At 42.3% G+C, this 22,347-nt stretch overlaps 1 protein-coding gene across 1 annotated transcript in view; it reads right to left on the reverse strand.

Moving 5' to 3' along the window:
* lancl1 (LanC antibiotic synthetase component C-like 1 (bacterial)) overlaps positions 1 to 22,347 on the reverse strand; it is a 40,914-nt gene that overhangs the window by 12,981 nt on the left and 5,586 nt on the right. The window contains exons 3-5 of the mRNA XM_078403775.1: positions 14,919 to 15,126; positions 9,861 to 10,008; positions 4,162 to 4,305 (exon numbers count right to left, since the gene is read on the reverse strand). Coding sequence (XP_078259901.1) covers positions 4,162 to 4,305; positions 9,861 to 10,008; positions 14,919 to 15,126 — 500 coding nt within the window. The remainder of the gene's footprint in view (positions 1 to 4,161; positions 4,306 to 9,860; positions 10,009 to 14,918; positions 15,127 to 22,347) is intronic.

Genomic DNA, 22,347 nt, shown 5'->3' on the forward strand with positions numbered 1-22,347 from the left:
GCATGGGAGGAAATCGAAAATCTCGGAAAAAACCCATGCAGGTCACAGGGAGAACGTACAAACTCCATATAGACAACCACCCGTAGTCAGGATCAAACCCGGGTCTCTGGCGCTGTAAGGCAGTAGCTCTACTGCTGCACCACCGTGCCGCCCTCTGCATATAACTTTCCTCAATGAAAAACTAAAAATATCATATGGCAAACATTGAGACCATTTCCTGTTAAGCCATCAATCCAGTCAGTAGGTGAATTGACCTCTGTAAAATGCCTGTGTGTAGTGAGTGGTGGAATCTGGGAGAATTGATGAGAATAAAACAGGATAATAGGATTAGTATACACAGCCAAAGAACCTGTGTCTGTGCTCTATACCTCGAAGACTATGAAAATATGACAAGAGGAAAATAGTTAAGAGGAAACATGAAATTAGGCAGCTTTCTCTATTTTTCAAAGAATTTAAAAAACATTTTTACTTCAATTCCCTTTGTTCAATTAACTTCAAATTGCATTTGATACAGTCTGTTCCACAGCATGGTCTTGCTAAATGAAAGACATATGACCCATGCCTTATAGAGTTTTATGTATACAAATAATTAAATTGTGGTAGGCAGAGCAAAAAACATTCAAAGCACACACACCTTTAGGAAGGATTGAGGGAGGTGTTGATTTACCAGAATAATAACTTGAGTAAATTTCAAAAACTTGAAAGAAAACCAAGGCCTTTCCCTAGTGAAGTAAAAGTACATTTATGTCCACAAAACATCTACCTCAATTGTAATTAATGCAATGGCAATTGCTAATTTTAAATCTGAAATGTTAACCAAAAGGTTAACCAAGATATAACAAGAGAGGAGACTCGATATAAAAGTATGAGAAGTATAGATAAAGTGGATGACCACAGCTCTTTTCTCAAGGCAGAGGATTCTAAAACTACAGGACATAGATTTAAGGTGAAAGGGAAACGTTTTAAAAGGGACCTGAATCTAGCCATTGGGTGTGGGATATGCTTATTCTGCACCATTGTAACTATGCAGGGGAGGACAATATTTTATTTTAATCAGTCCACATTGAGACTCTCAGGAAGAGATCTGAGAAGATGCAAGTGGTCACTTCCTGTATTCCTGTCACTTAAAACATTGTTCAAGATAGACAAAATGCAGGAGTAACTCAGCGGGTCAGGCAGCATCTCTGGAGAGAAAGAATGGGTGACGTTTCAGGTCGAGACCCTTCTTCAGACATTTTTTAAGATATACTTGTTTTGTCAACTATGATTCTGGATGTTTGTATTTCCAGGAAGCCACCCTTCAACACTGTTATAAAATAATACTATTCTGGGTGACTGGGTTTTGTGCCCACAACCCCTTGGATCATCCACTGTTATTGATCTGTATCTGTTCTTATGATGATGCTTTCTGCCACAATATCTGAAGTGTCCTTCTGGAAACATGTTTCCCCTCTACTATGTTTGATGGAGCCCTCATTCACATTTCCTCCAACTCCCAGATTTCTGCTCTCATTCCCCTCCACCAAGACGGCACAGAGACCCCTTGAGCCTTAACTTTCACCCCAATAGCCTTCACATTCAGCATGTGACCCTATACCATTTCTGCCAGATGCAATGTGATCCTTCTACCAGTTACATCTTCCCCATCCCACTTCTTTCTAATTTCCGCAGATGTGATTCGTGTTGTGGCGGCACAGTGGCGCAGCGGAAGAGTTGCTGCCTTACAGTGCCAGAGACCCAGGTTCAATCCCTGTAAGGGTTATCATTGGTCGGCGCAGACTTAGTGGGCCAAAGGGCCTGTTTCCATGCTGTATCTTTAAACTAAACTAATCTTGTTTGCTAACCCCTACACTCCCACTCCTCTCCATCCCACTGCACTTTTCCCTGCAAGCACAGGAGGTGTAACACTTGTCTCTACACCTCCTCCCTCACTACCATCCAGAGATGCAAACAGCCTTTTCAAGTCAAACAAAGATTTACATGTCCATGCAAGGAACTACATATGCTGGAATCTTGGAGCAAAACACGAAGAGCTGGAGGAACTCAATGTCAATCAGCAACTGTGGAAGGAATGGACATTTCGGGTTGGGACCCTCATTCAGACAGATTTACATGCACCTTTTCCAATATCGTCTATTGCACTTGGTGGTCTCAATATGGCCTTCTCTACATTAGCTAGACCAAATGTAGATGCGGTGTCCATTTGGCGAGCACCTACACTCTGTCTGCAGTGCCCATCCTTAGTTTAGTTTATTATTATTGTCATGTGTACTGAGGTACAGTGAAAAGCTTTTTGTTGCGTGCTACCCAGTCAAAGAAATGACTATACGATTACAATCAAGCCGTCCAAAGTGTACTCATACAGGGTAAACATCACTTTCTTTACTGATCAGATTTCAGCAACTGCAGGCTCTTATGTTTCCATCCATCAGCTTCCAGCCTTCCCTCCATCTCTACTCTGCTCCACCTGTCTCTTTCCCTTTTCTCTTTCTACATAATTCTAACTTTCACCCACCAGCCACTGTCTCTGACTCTGCCTGTCCTCCTTCACTTGGCGCAATCTTCCCATCATGTCCTCCTCACTTGATTCCATCTGTCACGTTTTGAAAAATAAACCAAGAAGGTTCACGAGGACAGGGCCAAAGGTGTAGTCTATTTGGACTTTAAAAAGATCTTTGATAAGATAACACATGGTAGGTTTAATTTAGGTAAGTTTGGAGATAAGGCATGGAAACAGGCTTTTTGGCCACTGTCCACACTACCATTGATCACTCTTTTACACCAGTTCAATGCTATCCCACGTTCTCAACTCTCCCTACAACACTAGGGGCAATTTACAGAGACCAATTGATCTACAAACCTACATGTCTTTTGGGTGTGGGAGGAAACTGGAGCACCTCGAGGAACCCTACACGATCAAAGGGAGAACATACAAACTCCACACAGACAGAACCCAACCAGGATCGATCCCAGTTCTTTGGTGCTGTGAGGCAGCAGCACTACCAGCTGTGCCACTGTGCCTTCCTAGATAAGCTGCTCTGCAAGGGTAGATCACATTGGATCCAAGCAGTGCTAGCTAACTGGATACAGAATGGTTTCAAGGTAGGAAGCAGAGGGTGGTGGTAGTGGAAGGTCGTTTTTGGGCTGGTGACCTATGCCTAGTGGAGTGTCTCTGGGATCAGTGCTGGGTCCAATGCTATTTGTCATCTATAGCAACAATTTGGATGAGAATGTACAAGGCATCAATTGTAAGTTTACAGATTGACACTATAATAAGTGACATCAAGAATTATAGCGAGATTTTGATCACCTGGGCAAGTGGGCTGAGGAATGGAGTTTAATTCAGATAAGTGTGAGATTTTGAATTTTTGAAAATCAACCCATGATAGGGCCTTCACAGTGAACAGTAGGGTCCTGGGGAGTATTTGTAGAGCAGAGGAATCTAGGAATACGTAACATTATTCCCTGAAAGGTACTCCACGTAGATAGAGAGGATAAGGAGACATTTGGTTTCCTTGGAGCCCAAGAGGATGAGGGGGTGATAGTATAGAGGTATATAAAATCATGAGCATAATAGATAGGGTGAATACAGTCTTTTCTCTGAGTAGGGGTATCAAGAACTAAAGTGCATAGGTTTAAGGTGAGAGCGGAAAAACTGATAAGGAACCCAAGGGTAGATGTCCCCCAGACATGCTACCTGACCTGATGAGTTACTCCAACACTTTGTGTTCTCTGCAAGACTCCAGCACCTGCAGTTCCTTGTGTCCATATTTGGAACAAATATATATTTTTTCAGGATTCTGGCTAATGATTATATTAAGTTACAAGCAACCAGGTGCTATTATTTAAATATATCTAACAAATGAACCTAATTTGGCTCAAATAAATATATTAATATTTACAACAGTCTTTACAAAGCATGTTCCTAACATTCATCAGACTGTTTACTCAGATCTTTGCCGTTACCAATTTCACTGTCATCTATGACAACTAAAGCAAAACCTCAAGGACAGCTTAAAACCGTAAAAACATAGAAATATTAAACAAAGAATGGCATATGCACTGCTGATAATGTACACTGCATTGATATTTCTTTACTTCACTGAAATTTTATTATTTGAGCATTCACCCACTTCAAAAGATGAGGATTTAGCCACATACCTGCATCAGGAAATAATAGATTCCTGCCAAACCATGAGCTGCTCCAACGTAATGCTCCTGGTACCACTCATACATCAATGGACTTCCGGGAAAACTTTTTTTGCTGCCCAGTTTTTTTCCAGATGTTACAACGACACTACAAATCTTGAAAGATTCAAATAAGTTTTACAATATGTTTTTTGACTTTATATTTGCTGTTAATCTGTCAGCATAAGCAAAAAATTAGCAGAAAAAATACGATCAATGAATTAAAACTTTTGATTCGGTGTTTCAAGCTGAAATGGCTTAGAGACAATTTTCATCTTCTGATTGCAAACAGGAGAATAAAAAAGGCATCACTTAGGCAAGTACTGGGACTGGCATTGTGCTAAGGGTTTGGATGGGGGCGAATCTCTTAAGAGTGTTCAGGAAAAAATTATCTCCAAAGAAGTACAGGGATGTAGATAAATTAGCTTGGTAAATGTAAAAATTGTCCCTCGTGTGTAGGAAAGTGTTAATGTGCGGGCATCGCTGGTCGGCGCGGACCCGGTGGGCCAAAGGGCCTGTTTCCGAGCTGTATTTCTAAACTAAACTAAACTAAATCTATCAATGTGGAGATGACTGTACTAAAACCCAAACCAGATCTTAGGAAATATGGCAGGGCAGGTGATGGAAATATTAGTTGGGAATACTTTAGAACCAGCTACCAAAGTTCCTTTAGTTTTAAAATACCTTTGGAAAAGAATAGGACTGTCTGCAAGTTAAACTAAATTGGGGTAAGGTCAATTTTAATGATATTAGACAGGAACTTTCAACAGTTGATTGAGGGGGAAGTTGTTTGCAGGTAAAATGATTTCTGCCAAGTGCAAGGCCTTTATAGTGAGATAGTGAGGGTTCAGGGCCAACATGTTAGAGTGAAGGGCAACGTGGCCGCAAGAGAGGGGGGGAGATATAAAATGTATATTTTTCATCAGTTTCTATGTGGAGAAGATCATGGAAGATGAGGGATTGAACATATCAACTGAAATGTCTCAGATCTTATATAAATTACCACAGAGGAACGATTTGCAGTCTTATAGTGCATTAAGGTGGATAAATTGTCAGGGCCTGACCAAGTACATCCTCTGACCTTGGGGGAAGTTGAAGGGAAATTGTAGAGAAATGTGTATCATTTTTAGCCCAGGTGAAGTTCCAGAAGATTGGAGGGTACTAATGTTATAACATTTTTAAAGACAGGCAATAAGGATAAGCCAGGAAACTATTGGCTGGTGAGCCTGACATCAATGATGGGAAATTTGTTGGAGGTGATTCTGAGGGATAAGATCTACCAACATTTGGAAAGGCAGGGATTGATTAGTCAGCATGGTTTTGTGTGGGGGAAATCATTTGTCATGAATCTGATAGTTTTTTGAAGAGCTAACTAAGAGAACTCATGAGGACAGGGAGTGGATGATTTATATTTGGACTCCAGCAAGGTTTTTGACAAAGTCCGACATGTTAGATTAGTCTGGAAGGTTAGATCACATGCAATCCAAGGGGAGTTAATTAATTGGATTCAAAATTGCCTTGGAAGAAGGAAGCAAAGGGTAGTTATTCAGCGCTGTCTTTCAGATTGGAGGCCAGTGACCAGTGGAGTGCCATAGGGGACAGTGCTAGGTTAACTGTTGCTTGCTATGTAAATTAATGGTTTGGATAATAATGTAGTTAACATTGTCAGAACATTTGCAGATGACCCCAAAATTAGTGGCATGGTGAAAGAGATCTTAAGTTTATAACAATATCAAAATCAGTTGAGAAGATGGGCCAAGGAATGGAAAATGAAATTTAACTCTGTTGAGTGTGAGGTGTGGCAGGGCAGCACTCAAACTGACCAAGCAGATGTCAAGCCAGGGCAAGACTCGCACAGTAAATAAAAGAGCCCTGAAGAGTGTGAAAGAACAGAGAGATCTGGGAGTACAGGTTCATGGTTCCCTGAAAGTGGCAATTCAGGTGGACAGGGAGGTGAAAAAGGCATTTGTGATGCAACTTGACAGTATATGGAGACCTGGTTGCAAGAAGGACAGGACTGGTAGTTTATCATTCCATGGTTTCAGTGTTTCAGATGTGATAGAGAGGGAGGTCAAAGATAGGGAGGAGTTGTATTATTAATCAGGGAGAATGTCACACAGATAAGAGGATCTACTGAACAGGGTTTTGCCACTGTGGCAATAGGATCATTGTAAATAACAAAAATAAGAAAGGCGTAATCATTCTAATAAGGTTATATTATAGACTTCCCAATAGTCAGCAGATGTAGGAACAGATATGTGGACAGATTACAGTAAAATGTAAAAGCAACAAGTTTGTCACAGGAATTTAAATTTCCCGATATTGATTGGGTCTTCCTTCATGCAAAATGTCTAGGGGGAGTAGAATTTGTTAGGAGCGTTCAATAAGGTTTCTTGAACCAGTAAGTGAAAAGTCCAACTCACGAAGGGGCCATACTGGACCTTGTATTGAGAAACGCCTGGCCAAATGACTTCTGTGTTGCAATGGAGGTAATTTCTGCTCATTCAAAACTAAATATCGATAAACATAGAACAGTTCAGCACAGGAACAACCCTTCGGCGCACGTCTGAGCCGAACATGATGCCTGCATGTGATCCATATCCTTTCCACCCCTGCATATTTACGTGCCTATCAAAAGTCTGTTAAACTAGACCATTGTAATTGGTACCACCACCACCCCTGGCAGAGCATTCCAGGAATCCACGACTCCCTGCACATCTTCAAAATTTGCCTCTCTCACCTTAAAGCTATGCCCTCTGGTCTTTGACATTTCCATCCTCAAGGTTTCAAGGTCAGTTTATTGTCACATGTATCAATTAAGATACAGTGAAATTCAGATTACCATACAGCCATACCAAAAAAAAGCAACAAGACACACAACTACATCACAATCGTAATTTATTAACCAAGTATGTTTTGCAACATACGAGGAATTTGGTTTGCTATACAGTCATAACAAAAAAGCAACAAGATACGCAACTACATAAAAATTGACATAAACATCCAGCACAGCGGCTCCTCCACATTCCCCACTGTGATGGAAGACAATAAAGTCTTATCTTCTTTCCTCCTGCGGTCGGGGGAGTCGAACCATCCGCAGCAAGCGATCGAGCCCCCACACCGGGACGATCGAAACTTCTGCGGCCTGGAGTACCCGAAATCGGTCGCTAACCAGGGACCGCGAGCTTCACGATGTTAAAGTCCACAGCTCCCACAGGTTGGAGCAGCAAAGGCCGGCCCCTGGCAAAGGGATCGCCCGCTCCAAGATGTTAAAGTCCGCTGGCTCCATGGATTTGGAGCTCTAGAAGTCCCAAACAAAAAGGCCGCCAACTCCACGATGTTAGGCCGCAGTGCGGACGGAGATACGACACGGGAAAAGTCGCATCTCAATCGAGGAAAGAGATAAGAAAAAGTTTTCCCACCCCCCACCACATAATAGAAAACTAAAGATAAACTAAAACATACATTTTACAAGAAACTAAAAACACAAAGAATGAAAAATACAAAGACAAACCGTTGGCGAGGCGACCATCGTGCGGCGCCCCCTGGTGGCATGCAAAGAGGGTTCTGATTGCTTACCTTATCTATGCATTTTAAAATGTTATGTACTTCTAAATCCTCCCTTCAAAATCTGATGTTCCGGAGAAAACAATCTAAGTTTGTCCAACCCCTCCTCATTACTAATACTCTCCAATCCAGGCACCATTCTGGTAAAGCCCCTTCTACATCCTTTTCAAAGCCCTCACATCCGTCTGTGATTTGGCGATCAGAACTGTAAGCAAATCCAACCTAACCAAAGTCCTATAATGGTGTATCATGATTTCTTGACTCTTACACTCAATGCCCAACTGATGAAGGCAAGCATACCATATGCCTACTGTATCACTCTATTTACTTATATTAACACTTTCAGGGAATAAAGATTTGGATCCCAAGATTCGTCTGTGCATACTTTATCCTTACATTTGACCTTCCAAATTGCAACAACTTCCACTTGTTTGGATTACCATTACCCATTTCATTACTCTTATCTGTAACTGATCTAACTCTCGCTGTATCTTTTGACAACTTTCCTCACTGTCCGCAACTCCGTGTTGTCTGTAAACTTAATATCCAATTCATCTATATTTATGCTCAAATATGGAACACCACTGGTCACAGAGTTCCAGCCAGAATAATACCTTCTAACACTGCCCTCTGTCTTTTATGGGGTCTGAACCCAAACTATCAGGATCCCATGCATCTTAAGCTTCTGGATCAACCTACCACGAGGGAATTTATCAAAGGCCTAAATAAAATCCACTGCCCCAGCCTCATCAATCACCTTTGTCACCTCTTCAAAAAACTCAGTCAAGTTAGTAAGACATGACCTGCCGCAGACAACACCATTGTGACAGTCCTTAATTATCTCATTCTCTTTCAAATGGGAGTAAATGCAATCGCGGAGAATCCTTTCCAATAGTTTCCCTATCACTGACGTGAGTCTCACCTGCCTACAATTCCTTGGATTATTTCTACTTTTCTTACACAGAAGAACAATTTTGGCTACCTTCTGGAACCTCACCTATGGATAGAGAAGTTACAACAACAAGGAATCCTGCAATTACCTCTCTCAATGACCCAAGATAAATCCCACCAGGCCATGTGGGTTTATCCACGCTAATAATTTGAGCTCCCTACACCATCTCCTTCTTGACCTCAAACTGTCCTAGATGTCACTGTCCTCCATGTCCTTTTGCTTGGTGAATGCAGATGCAAAGTACTTGTTTAGTCCCTCACCTATATCCTCTGAACCCAAAACATAAATTCCTTCACCAACCTTCTTCATAACCACCTCAGAAAACTCAAGTTATTGAGCGAAAATGGTAACCCAATAAGAGCTGCTTCCAATTTACTCTCTCTAGCTCCTGCTTAATAATGTTGTAATTTTCCATCTCCCAATTTAATATTTTTCCCAAAGGTCCAACCTTATCCTTATTCTTAAAACTTATGGAGATGTGATCACTGTTCCCAAAATGCTCTTCTGCTGAAACACTGATCATCTGGCCAAGCTCGTTCCCCTATACAAGGTCCAGTGTTGCCCCTCCTTGAGTTGGACTATCTAGATACTGTTTTAAGGTTTTGACAATGTCGTGGATAATGTAGAGCAAAATGTAGAGGGATCATGAGAAGTATTGATGAGGTAGAGCATGGTGTTATCAAAGTGGAACTTTGAGTCATTTATTGGATGATGTCGCTAAATGGCAGCAATAAAAAATACAAATTGTATTGTAAGAAAAAATCCCATCTTGGTCGATCTTTGGACTTAGTTTAGAGTGCAATAGAACATTTGTTCAACACCTGAAATTCTATTCATTCAAACTTTTGAGTTTATTGCCCACTGGTCCAGATCCTATTTAGCCCCCATTAATGCAAATGATTAATGCTTGAGTGACTTTCAAAAACATCAGAATGGAACTGCAAGATTAATTTCTTCAAGAAATGTTCTCTATATAATCGGTATAGATCAAAATGCGGTCAAGCAGCATCTCTGGAGAATGTGGACAGGTACATATCATGCACGTTCGACACAGTAAGTCTCTTATTTTTAGAATACATGCGAGGAAAGGTAATAAGTGAGAAAGATAAAATGCTTTATTGCAGAATTACTCATTACATGAGAAGTACACTACCTCTTTCATGTGCTGCAAAGGGATCCTCTCACTGCCAAACTGTTCATTAACAAAATATAATGCATAAAGATAACCAATCCGACCATACAGCAGCTCATCAGGTAGTCTTGAATTTGATTTCACCACAGATTGATGTAGACGGAGAAGTCTGTAACAAGTATATGTTTTTTTAAATGGCAACATTTAAGAATTATAAATAAGAATGATTATTGACTTTATTTCAAGATAAGTCTGCTCAGAAGTCATGATGCATACCGTATCCATTGAACATAGAACATTATAGCACAGGAACAGACACTCAGCCCACATTGTGTATGCCGACCATGATGCCAATCGAAATTAATCCCATCAGCCTGCAGGTGGTCCATACCCTTCCCTCAATTCCCTGCCTATCTATGTGTTGCTCAATGCCTCTTAAATTATGCTATCATATCTGCTTCCATCACCTCCCATGGCAATGCATTCCAAGCACCTGGCCTCACAAACCTCTTACACTTTCCCCCTCTCACGTTAAATCTATGCCCTCTAGTATTTGACAGTCCACCCAAGGAAAAAAAAACTGACCATCTTCCCTTTGTATGCCTCGTCTAATTTTATACTTCTAACAGTTCGCTTCTCAACTTTTGACCCAGCAGAAAAAAAACAATGCACATTTATCCAATCTTAATCTGTCATTACAATGAGTCTGAAGAAGGGTCCTTACCAGAAACATCGCCTATCCATTCACTCCACAGATGCTGCCTGACCCACTGAATTACTCCAACACTGAGTTTTATTCACTTTCCTAATAGCTAATACTTTTATTCATTCCCAATACTCTCCAATCCAGCCAACATCCTGATTATACTTTTCCGCGCACTCTCCAAAGCCTCCGCATCCTTCCTATAATTTGACAGCCAAAACAGCACACTATACGCTAAATATGGCTGAACCAAAGTTTTATATAGCTGCAATATGACTTCCCACTTCTATACTCAATGACTGATGAAGATATCAATGGTATCTGACTGTATAACTTCTTTATCCTCTAGGCACGTGTTCTCACTTTCAGAAAAGTATGTGCTTGCACCAGAAGACCTCTTAAGACTTTTCTTTACATCAATGCTCTCCAGGGTCCTTGCATTACACCTCCCAGAATGCAGCACTTAATTTCCACATTAAACTCCACCAACATTCTTTCAAAACAAATTGGCTACATTTTGGTTAACGACTGCTTCTTAGACCAAACTACATTTGATCTACTTTGGGAGAACTAACATGGGCAGCACAATGAGTGGTACAGCTACAGGGAGTACTGAGGGTCAGAAGTACCTTGGTATGCAAATCCAAAAATCCCCGAGGTTGTGACATAGGCAGATATGGCGATGAAGAAGCCATATGTTTACCTTCATAGGTTGGGTTTTATAATACCAGGTAGAACTTCAGAAAACATGGAAATACTGTGTACAGTTCTGATCACCACAACAGAGGAGATATGCAACCCAAAAACAAAAAATGCTGGAAATACTCAGCAGATCTGATCTGAAAGATTGATACTGTTTTTCTTCCCACAGATGCTGCATGACCTGCTGAGTATTTCCAATATTTTCTGTTTTTGTTTTGTAATTTCCAGCATCTGCAGATTTTTTTTTTTTAAATCACTATTGGAAATACACGATTGCACAGGAAAGGGAGCAGGGGAGATTCACCAGTTTGTTGTCTGGGATTGAATGAATAAATTGTGGGGAGAGATAGATGGTTTGATTTAGTTTGAGTTGGGAAGGCTGAGGGGGAATCCAATTGAGTTACGCAAGATTATCTTATAATGTTAGACAGTAGGAAACTTTTCTCCATACAACAGGTGTTTAAAATATGAGGGCACGGGTTTAGGGTAAGAGGCCGAGATTTGAGGGGGACCTGAGGAAGATTTTTTAAATCCAGATGGTAATTGGATCTGGGACATACTGCCTGTGTGCATGGTGGAAGCAGGCACTTTCACATTTAACTCAAATTGTTTATGCATAGAAGGCTCTGAACAAGAGCTAGTCAATGTAGACAAGGTGGGTAAAAGAGCCCGTTTCCATGTTGCATGACTCTAAGTATAGAGTACAAAAATAAACATTTGGGCAAGATCATCAGGCTGCTTCACCAACAATTTAATTTTGGGAATAAAATGTCTTTCTCTCCAGTTAGCAAGGAGGGGGGGAAGGTATTTCTGCAATATCTTCAGGGCTCTGAAATAAGATATCCCAATTAAAGCTGCACCTGAAATCAATATCCTTAGCAAACAATGGGAATGAAATCTGTACAGCTATATATTCTTCACAAGAAACTTTATAAATCCAGAGCAGCTCCCTGATGCAAAGATAAAAATACAAACTTTGAAAGGCATTATATTATCAATTTACTGGTGATCTTAAATATTTTAGATTATGGGAATGGAAGTACTACTTCACATTGAAATAAATACCTTACCTTTTCTTTTAACAATGCTATTTTAATAAATACTTCAAAACTGAACAAAGTGCAATGGCCGAGCAGGCAGTGCGTAAAAGGCAGAAAGTTGTACAATTGATGTTTCTCAGAAGCTAAAGCCACAGCTGACCCTTTGTTAAATCAGAAATCTTTGAACCATTCATATTGCACCACTGCTAGAAAAGATTAACCAAATAGTACACAACCATGCAATAGTGGCACTGAACTTTCAACATTGTAAGGATTAAATCAACCAAAATCAGTTTTTAAAATTCGGATCTTTAATTCACCAAAACTAATTAAGCAAGTCACCTGCATTTTATTTAAGTCATACTGATATGGATGCCATCACGGCATCAGTAACATTGCTTATATTGGTCACCATAGATTTTAACATAGTAAAACTCACTCTTTAACTCTGGTATAGCTTCTTTAGCAATATGATAAAGTTTGTTTGATTAAACTAACATTAAACAAGTAAAGGGTTGTTGGCTTCATGAAATTAATTTTGGTCCAGGCAAACGTGGCACATAATGGGATATACAATATTTACAAGTGTTTTTAATGGTAAGGTGTTACAAACACTTGTGGAAGGGCACTAAGAAATGTTGATGAACAGAGAGATCTTGGGGTTCCAGTCCATAGTTCCCAGAAAGCGGCAAAATAGGTCCCTGGATTGATGAAGACAAATGGCATGCTTGCCATCACAGGTTGAGGCATAGAAAAGTTGGGACGTTTTTCTGCAACTTTACAAGAGGAAACAGATTTCAAAAAGTGACCGGAGAGGCAACTTGACCTCAGGTGCTGTCAGTGTAGAGTTTGCACAATCTCCCTGTGACTGCGTGGATTTCCTCTGGGTGCTCCAGTCCCACATCTCAAAGATGTGCAGGTCTGTAGGTTAATTGGTCTCTGCAAATTTCTCTTGGTGGATGAGTAAGTGCATTAACATTGAACTGGTGTGAGTGGGTGATCGCTGGTCGGTGTGGACTCTGTGCCAAAAGGCATGTTTCCATGGTGTACCTCTAAACTAAACTTTTTCCACACTAAGGGTGGATTGTATATGGAATGAGATGCCAGGCAAAGCTGTAGAGGTGGGTACAATTACAATGATTAAAATATATTTAGACAGATACATGGATAGGAGAGGTTTTGTGGGATGTGGGACGACTCCAATGGACAACTTGTCTAATATACAATATCAATAGATAATAATATCAATAGACAAGGTCGGGATGAATGAGTTGGGCTGAAGGGTCTGATTCTGTACTGTATATCTTAAAGACTCTCTAACACGACGGCATAGGCTTAAGGTGAGAGGAAGGAGATTTAAAGAGAATCTATGGGTTCATTCCAACCCCTCTCCCCCCGCGCACACACACACACACGCACCAGAATGGGTGATACCCTGAGGCAGTGGAATCAATTACAATGACTAAGTTTAAGAAGCATTTACAGATACAAATACGCACGGTGCAGAGGACACCGACCGGCCTAATGCTGGAAAATGGGTGGTGTAGTTAGGAAAAAAGGTTGGCATGGGCATGGTTGGTTGAATTACCCATTTGTGCTGTGTGACTCTGTAACTCTAAAACAAACCAACGTAGATGAATTATTCCTAAACCTACCATTTTTTGGAACAGTCATGCAAGTAGGGCTTGGCTTGAGTCCTACTTTGTAAGAACAGCACAGCTGTTATTGAGACCTTACATGGCATATCCCAAAATCTATCTGAGCCTCTATAGCCCTCTGGGGCAGAGAATTCCAAAGATTCACTATCCCATATTTTCAGCTCCAAATGACCTCTCCTTTATTCTGAAACCGTGACCCCCGATTCAACATTTCTGAATGAAGGACACTACATCCACCACTTTGGCTTATGCTGTAGGGATACAGCATGGAATTGAGCCTTACGGTCCACCGTCTAAACCATCCATCGATGAGACCATCCTTTACTTCTAAACTTTTTGCAAACAATCTACAGTAGCATGACCTCTACTCAGTAAGAGCATACCCAACGTTCCTTTTTTCCTAACTACACCACCCATTTTCCAGCATTAGGCCGGTTGGTGTCCTCTGCACCTTGCGAATTTGTATCTGTAAATGCTTCTTAAACTTAGTCATTGTAATTGATTCCACTGCCTCAGGGTATCACCCACTCTGGTATGTGTGTGTGCGTGCGCGCGCTGGGGGAGGGGGTTGGAATGAACCCATATATTCTCTTTAAATCTCCTTCCTCTCACCTTAAGCCTATGCCATCGTGTTAGAGAGTCTTTAATCATCATTCCCTCTTTAGCAAGTATATAATTTTTTACACGAGGATACCAAAACTGCTTATTGTACTTCAGAGGTGGTCTCACCAGGGCCCACCTGCAGGTCTGTAGAGTTTCAGAGAGATTATGGGTGTTAGACTGAAGATAGAAATATATGGAGGCATGGCCAGGAAGAAATGTATGCAAGATGCTGAGAATTTTTAAGGCATCAGAGGACTGGGAGTCAATGTTGATCTGCAAGGACCCAGGTAACACTGCAGATTAGGAAAGACGTCCTGGTGAAGAAAAATTAAGAAAAATCCAAATTACGATTGCCTATCAAATCGTTACTTACTGATTGATATAATTGTCCGATTCTTGTATTTGTTGCAATTTATGGTACACAACTGCAGCTACAGCCAGGGGTCCTGCATCACCGCACAGGAAGGTCACTACACGCCCAGTAAGGCATTTCATGCTTTGATTTATGTATTGAACAGCTTTTTGCAGATAATTTTGATCACCATAAACATTGTGCAGGTGCAGGTACAGCAAGGCAATCCCTGAAGGAATAAATACATTGTTATGTACAAGAAGACATTAGGCAATTCAATGGTAAAACAATCTGGCATAACTATTCCTGTGTCAGAGTTATTGGCTTAAACAGAAACAACAAACTGTCCTAACCCTTTTCATGAAAAGGGATCTTTCTCAGATAGGGTCAATGAACTTGATCAATTGTCAATCTCAGACTTTTCAAGTTTGGTACATTAAAATCTAAAGGATGATTTTTCTGCAACTTTCACACTCTTATCAGTAGTTAAAAATATTTGAAAACACGGTTTTGATTTCTGTTTTTAAGGACCAATTAAATCAAGTTATTGACAAACCCATCGATGAAACCTGAATTACAGTAATAATTAGTTTGCCATAAAAATGAATGAAATGAAAACTATTAGCCAAGAGGCTTTGTTGGTACTCCAAGGTTTCATCAACTGCTGTTAATGAATGGATTTACACTATTTAATAAGATACGATACGATTTACACTATTTAATACAAACAATAATTTCCTAACAGCATGACAGAACACATAATTAACTTGCAAGACTGAATCAAGTCATACTCGTACAATATCTTGTTAACGGCAATATTGCATCATCTAGACAGAATGGCTTTACTGAAGATGTGCCTTGCTGCATTTGCGAGCACTCAAAACCATTGGTAATGGGTTTGGACCCCATTCCAGTACTAAAAACATTTATCTCAAAAACAGCCTAAAAGCAATATTCTGAAAAAATTCAGCGTCATCTGGATGATAGGTTTTTGAGGATGCTTGGGGAGGGGGTAGGTTTTGAGAGAGAAAAATAATGAATAAACAAAGTAACACAGGGTAATAAAATGAGGGCACTTATATAGAGGGAAAATGTGTATACAAAAACTGCCAAATGCAGAGCTGTAGGAAATACCTAGGAGGTCAGGCAGTGCCAATGTACAGAGAAAGTTCAGTGTACTTGAAGCTGTAAAATTTGATATTAAGTGGTGAAGGCTGCAACATGCCCAGATGAAAGGTGAAGTATTCCTCAAGCTTAAATTGGGCCTTATTACAGTGCAGACGGCCAGACTGAATAGAAGTGGGGTGGATAATTAAAGTGGCAGGCAGCAAAAAGCTCAGGGTTACTTCTGTGAATTTATACACAGGTGCTCCACAAGCAGTTAGCTAATTTGTTCTTGGTTTCTAATATCATGAGCACAGGAACACATCATGAGCACTGAATGTAATGCACAAGACTGAAAGAAATGCAACTGAACACTGGAAGGACCGTTTGGGTCACTGGATGGTGGGAAGGGAAGATGTGAAAGGATGAGTGTAGTATATCCTGTGATGCCTTGGAAAATGCTGACGCAACAGCAGTAGCTGATGAGGACAGAGGAACAGAATGGGGTGTTGCAAAACAAAGTCCCTTCATAATGCTAAAAGTGGAGGTAAGGGGAAGATTAATGTGGTGGTGGAATCTTGTTAAAAGAGCACAAATTGTGAAGGATAATCCATTGAATGTAGAGGCTAGTGTGTTTGGGGGAGGGGGAATGCAAGCACCAGGGAAACAGTATTCTTTCTCTGTCCATCAATCCAGAAGTGGTGGTGAAAGCAGAACAAGAAATTGAAGAAATGCAGTCAAGGGTGGTGATGCTGACCAAGCCATCTCATCTAAGCTAGCTCTATTTACCCTCATTTGGCTCTTATCCCTCTCAATCTTTCCTATCGATATACCTCTCCAAATATCTTTTAAATGTTGTTATGTTCAATCCTTACGTCTCACTGCTTTTTTTCCATCTGTGGCCTTTGTCCAATCATCTGCCTATCAAAAACGCTCCTTGCCTGGGTTCACCAATGACTTGCCATGCTCTATCCTGCCCTCCTCTTCTAGCATTCCTCCACCAACCCCCCCACCCCTGCCAAAGAATCAGTCTGAAGCAGGTTCCCAACCCAAAATGTCACCTGTCCATGTTCTCCAGGGATGCTGCCTGACCTGCTGAGTAATTCGAGTACTTTGTCTTTTTTTATAGAAACCAGTGTCTGCAGTTACGTCTTTCTAAGTACAAGTGCAGTCTCACCAGCATTTTGTACATTTGTAACATAATGTCCAAACCTCTACATTCATTTCCCAGACTGTTGAGAGACACATTCTAGCCTTAGAGGGAGTACAGAGAAGGTTCACCAGATTGATCCCTGGGATGGCAGGACTTTCATATGAAGAAAGACTGGATAGACTAGGCTTATACTCGCTGGAATTTAGAAGACTGAGGGGGGATCTTATTGAAACATATAAAATTCTTAAGGGGTTGGAGAGGCTAGATGCGGGAAGATTGTTCCCGATGTTGGGGAAGTCCAGAACCAGGGGTCACAGCTTAAGGATAAGGGGGAAGTCTTTTAGGACCGAGATGAGAAAACATTTCTTCACACAGAGAGTGGTGAGTCTGTGGAATTCTCTGCCACAGAAGGTAGTTGAGGCCAGTTCATTGGCTATATTTAAGAGGGAGTTAGATGTGGCCCTTGTGGCTAAAGGGATCAGGGGGTATGGAGAGAAGGCAGGTACAGGTTACTGAGCTGGATGATCAGCCATGATCATATTGAATGGCGGTGCAGGCTCGAAGGGCCGAATGGCCTACTCCTGCACCTATTTTCTATGTTTCTATGTTTCTACATGCCAAAAATATTTTTTACCATCCTATCTATCTGCGATGCCAGCTTCTGGGAACTATTATTTGTACTCTTAGATCTCCCTGCTCATCAACACTCGCCAGGACGCTGTGAAGGTCTGCCCTGTCTGACTTGCCAAAATGCAACTCCCCACACTGCCGGGAGGAAGGCAGGAGAATGGGGTTCAGAGGAAAAGATAGATCAGCCATGATTGAATGACGGAAAAGACTCGATGGACGGAGGGGCGGCACATCGGCGCAGCAGTAGAGTTGCTGCCTTACAGAGACCCAGGTTTGATCCTGACTATGGGTGCTGTGCGTATGGAGTTTGTACATTGCTCCTGTGAAGGTGGGGGTTTCCAGTTTCTTCCCACATTCCAAAGATGTACAGGTTTCTAGGTCAATTGACTCTATCAATTAAAAAAAATTGGCCTTGGCATGTAGGATAGTGCTAGTGTACAGGTGATCGTTGCATGGTGCAGTGAGCCGATAGGCCTGTTACCACGTTGTTTATCTGAAGACCAAATGGCTTAATTCTTCCCCTTATGAACTTAATCCTGGTAAGTAGGTGATTTTTAACTTTCCTAATATGGACTGGGACTGCCCTAATGCTAAAGGCTTTGAGTGGGTGGAACTTGTTAAGTGTGTTCAGGAAATTTTCCTAGGGCAATATATAGAGTGTACAATCAGGGAGAGGGCCCTCTATATATTAATTTAATTTTGGGAAATAGTGCTGGGCAAGCGACTGAGGCATTAGTGGAAGAGCAGTTTGGGACCAATGACCATAGTTCTGTTATTTTAAAATAGTTACGGAAAAGGGCAGAACTAGCCATGTTATAGCTCTAAATTGAGGCAAGGCAAATGGTATTAGATAGGAGATTGCAAAGGTTGATTAGAGTAGGTTGTTTGCAGGGAACGCAATGTCTAGCAAGAGAGAGGCTTTTAACAGTGAGAAAGGGAAAGTTCAAGGTCTGCATATTCCATTTGGAGTGAAGGGCAAGACTGGCAGGAGCAGCAAACCCTGGATGACAAGAGAAATTGAGGATCTGGTCAGACAAATGACAGCATGGTCAAGTACATGTGGCTGGGATAAGGTGAATCAATTTCTCCCCAGGGTGGAAATGTCCAACGCTAGAAGGCAAAGCTATAAGATGAGATGGGAAAAGTTTAATGGCGATGTGCGGGCCAAGTTATTTTTACATATAGAGAATAGTGGAGGCCAGAAAAGCATTGCCAGAGGTGGTGGTGGAGGCAGATAGGATAGTGGCGTTTAAGAAGCTTTTAGATAGGCACATGGAAGCACAGGCCATAGAAGGATATGGATCATACAGGGAGATGAGATGTTTAACTTGGCATCATGTTCGGCACCAACATCGTGAGTTTAAGGGCCTTTTCCTGTGTTGTACTGTTCTATGTTCTGCGAAATCAGGAAGCCAAAAAGAGGGCATGTGATAGCTTTGGCAGAGAAGACCAAGGACAATCCAAAGAGATTTCATAAATATATTAAAGGAAAAGGAATAACTATGGAAAGAATAGGGCCCCTCAGAAACCAAAGCAGTCATTTACATGTGGAGATGCAGGAAATGGGCATGGTCCTCAGTGAATATTTCTCTTTCAAGAAACCACTCCCTTCTGCCTGCACATGATCAATGTCTGCTTCCATCACCTCCCCTGGTAGCATGTTCCATGTGCCTAACACTGTAAAAATCTTGTCCCACGTATCTCCTTTAAAAAATCACCCTCTGACCCATACCAATCCAGGTTTGCCCAACATCTTTATAGCTAATTCCCTCTAATCCATGCAGCATCTTAGCAAACCTTGTCTGCGTATTGTCCAAAGTCTCCAATCCTTGCTGTAATGGGGCGACCAGAACTGGACACAATACTTGAAATGCGACGTAACCAAAGTTTTATAAAGTTGCAACATGATTTCCTAATTCATTTTCTCATTTCCCTGACTGATGAAGGCAAACATACCACATGCCTCCTAGCAAGCTTACCACTCAATCTACTTGTGCTGCAACTTTCAAAGATCTATGGACCTAGACCCCAAAATCCCCCTGTATATCTATGTTGTTAAGGGTGCTTCCATTAACATCTTTTTGCTTTTATTTTGGGGTAGTAACAAATGGATAAAACACCAAATAAGGTAACTAATTCAGTATTTCCACTATGCCAACAAACACGGTAACTAATTGACCACTAGCAAATAGCTAATGATCTACAGAACCGAAAATTAGCGTCCTATTTTTTTAATAACAATTCTTATACTTGAAATTATCTATTAAAGGTCTTGTAAATCTAGTGCGTAACCATTGTTTGGTGAATGGCTGTTAATTAATGTCATCACAAACCAATTCCAAGGTTATCAGAAATACAGATAAGAACTAATCACATGCTATTCTTCCATCAATTTTGGGGTTATCTGAAACCTACAGCAAATAATAATGACACAAACAGTTCTCAACACTGGATCAAACTGCAGTACCTTCCAACAAGTTCCCTTACGTCCATTCATATTGACCACTGTCCTTACCAAGGCCACTGATAGTTACTGGTACTTTTCCATATAAACACAATCAATAAAATCTCAAAATCAGCAACTCTAATGAAACACTAGAGCAAACAGTAACGTGGACAAACAAATTGTGATGTTCGTAAATGAATGTACTATTCTTGAAAAACAATTCTGGAAAATTTCCATATTCAGTTCAATTGGACACAGCAATGCCCATCCATGTTCAGGTTTTACGGCACAGATTAACATAGTAGCAAAAGTAGCATTTGCTACGGGCCCTGTGCTAAATGTTTCAAATCGGCATCCCTAACTGCTTGAAATCAGCAGGGACGCTGTATTGCGCGCGCTGCTCCCCAACCGCCGCGGTTTGAATGTATTGGTGGGGCTGCGCGGACCAATGGGCAGCCGGTGCGTTACCGCTCTGCTCCGCCGGTGGCGGCTGCCCCGGGCCGGGAGGTGGGTTGCTGCGCGGCCTCCGTTGGGGGCTCCAGGAGGTCACAACAAGGTGTGGTGGTGGTCAGCGAGGTCTTGAAATCCCGGGTTTGGATGTATGGGTTTGGGCTGACTCAGTGTGGAGTTCGGCAGAAATGCCACGGGAAAAAGCTCAGCAGGTCAGAAAGAGAAACAGAATTAATGTTTCGAGTTGGCGACCGATCGTCATTCCCAAATCGCTTTAAGTCGGATAATGGAGCATTGTGACTCCTTGTGTAAAGGTCGGAAGGTGGTTTCTAAAGTACAAGTGGGGATCTCTGCAGAGTATGGGAAGGAAATACATCACGCCCTTGCATTGGGTGGCGATTGCAGTGAGGGCGAGTGCGGCCAGCTCCATGTGTATGGTGGCGCTGGAGACATCAAGGGCAGCTCTCTCGGTGTTGGTGGCGCCGGCTGCACACCATGTTCCCATCGGGGCGGCTCGGCCCCTTGGTGGCCGGCGCCTTCCTCACCCGTGAGCCGGGCTCGCCCGCTTCGACCCTGGGATCCATCGGCATCATGTGCAGGTTTGCCGGGGATGCTGCCTTAGTGTGTGGGTCCTGGGGAGGGGAAAGGAATCAGGGGGCCCGGCGGCTTCCCGCCCACCCTGTGAACCAACCAAACATGCCCTCCAGGACAGCAGAGTCTGGCTCGGTTTGCCGGTTGCCGCAGGGAATTGAGCCGGATTGTCAATGGAGGGCGATTGGTGTCTTGGATGGCAATTGGTGTCAGGGAATGGCTCGGTTTTTGACTGTTTTTTGTGGATTGGACGAATTCCTGCGGGTTTGGGCTGTTTGTGGATTGTGGCCCGCTGCGTGACTTGGAGGCACTGATTTAATGTTGCTCCCTCAGAGGGAGCGGCATTGAATCGGTGCTTCCGGGTCACGCAGCGGATTGCAGTCCACTTGGATTGCTTGAACCTGCGGGAATTCATCCAATCCACGGGAGCGGTCAGGGACTGGGTCATTCTTTGACATTGGTCGCGGGTTCCACATTGACAGTCCGGTTTGGTTCCTTGTGGCAGCCGGTGGACCGAGCCGGACTCTGCTGTCTTGGAGGGCATGTTTGGTTGGTTTGTTGGGTGGGCGGGCAGTCGCCGGGTTTTTTTTATTCCTTTCCCCTCCCCAGAGCTTGCAGGCTGGGGCAGCGTCCTTGGTAAACCTGCACACAATGCCGGTGGAGTTTGTGGTTGAAGTGGGCGAGCCCGGCTCGCGGGGATGCGCCGGCCATCGGGAGGAATGGGGGGGCGGAAAGGCCCCGATGGGAACATGGTGTGCAGCCGGCATTGTTGACACTGGGAGCGCTGCCCTCGGTGTCTCCAGTGCCATTGTATGTATGGAGCGGGCGCTGGCCGTACTCGCTCGCACTGCGGTCGCCGCCCAATGCAGGGGCGTGATGTGTTTCCTGCCCATACTCTGCAGAAATCCCCGCGGCATTTCTGTTGAATTTTGCACCGTGTTGGCCCAAGCCTGTGCATTTGAACCCTGGATTTTAGGACCTCGCTGATTGGTGCTGCATTCTGTTGCGATTTCTGCGAGCCCGTAACATAGGTTGCGTAGCAATTGCGTACTTAATTTCTGTGCTCAAACCTTTGA

The sequence above is a fragment of the Rhinoraja longicauda genome, chromosome 8 (genome assembly GCF_053455715.1).
Source record: "Rhinoraja longicauda isolate Sanriku21f chromosome 8, sRhiLon1.1, whole genome shotgun sequence".
In the NCBI taxonomy this organism is placed as follows: Eukaryota; Metazoa; Chordata; class Chondrichthyes; order Rajiformes; family Arhynchobatidae; genus Rhinoraja; species Rhinoraja longicauda.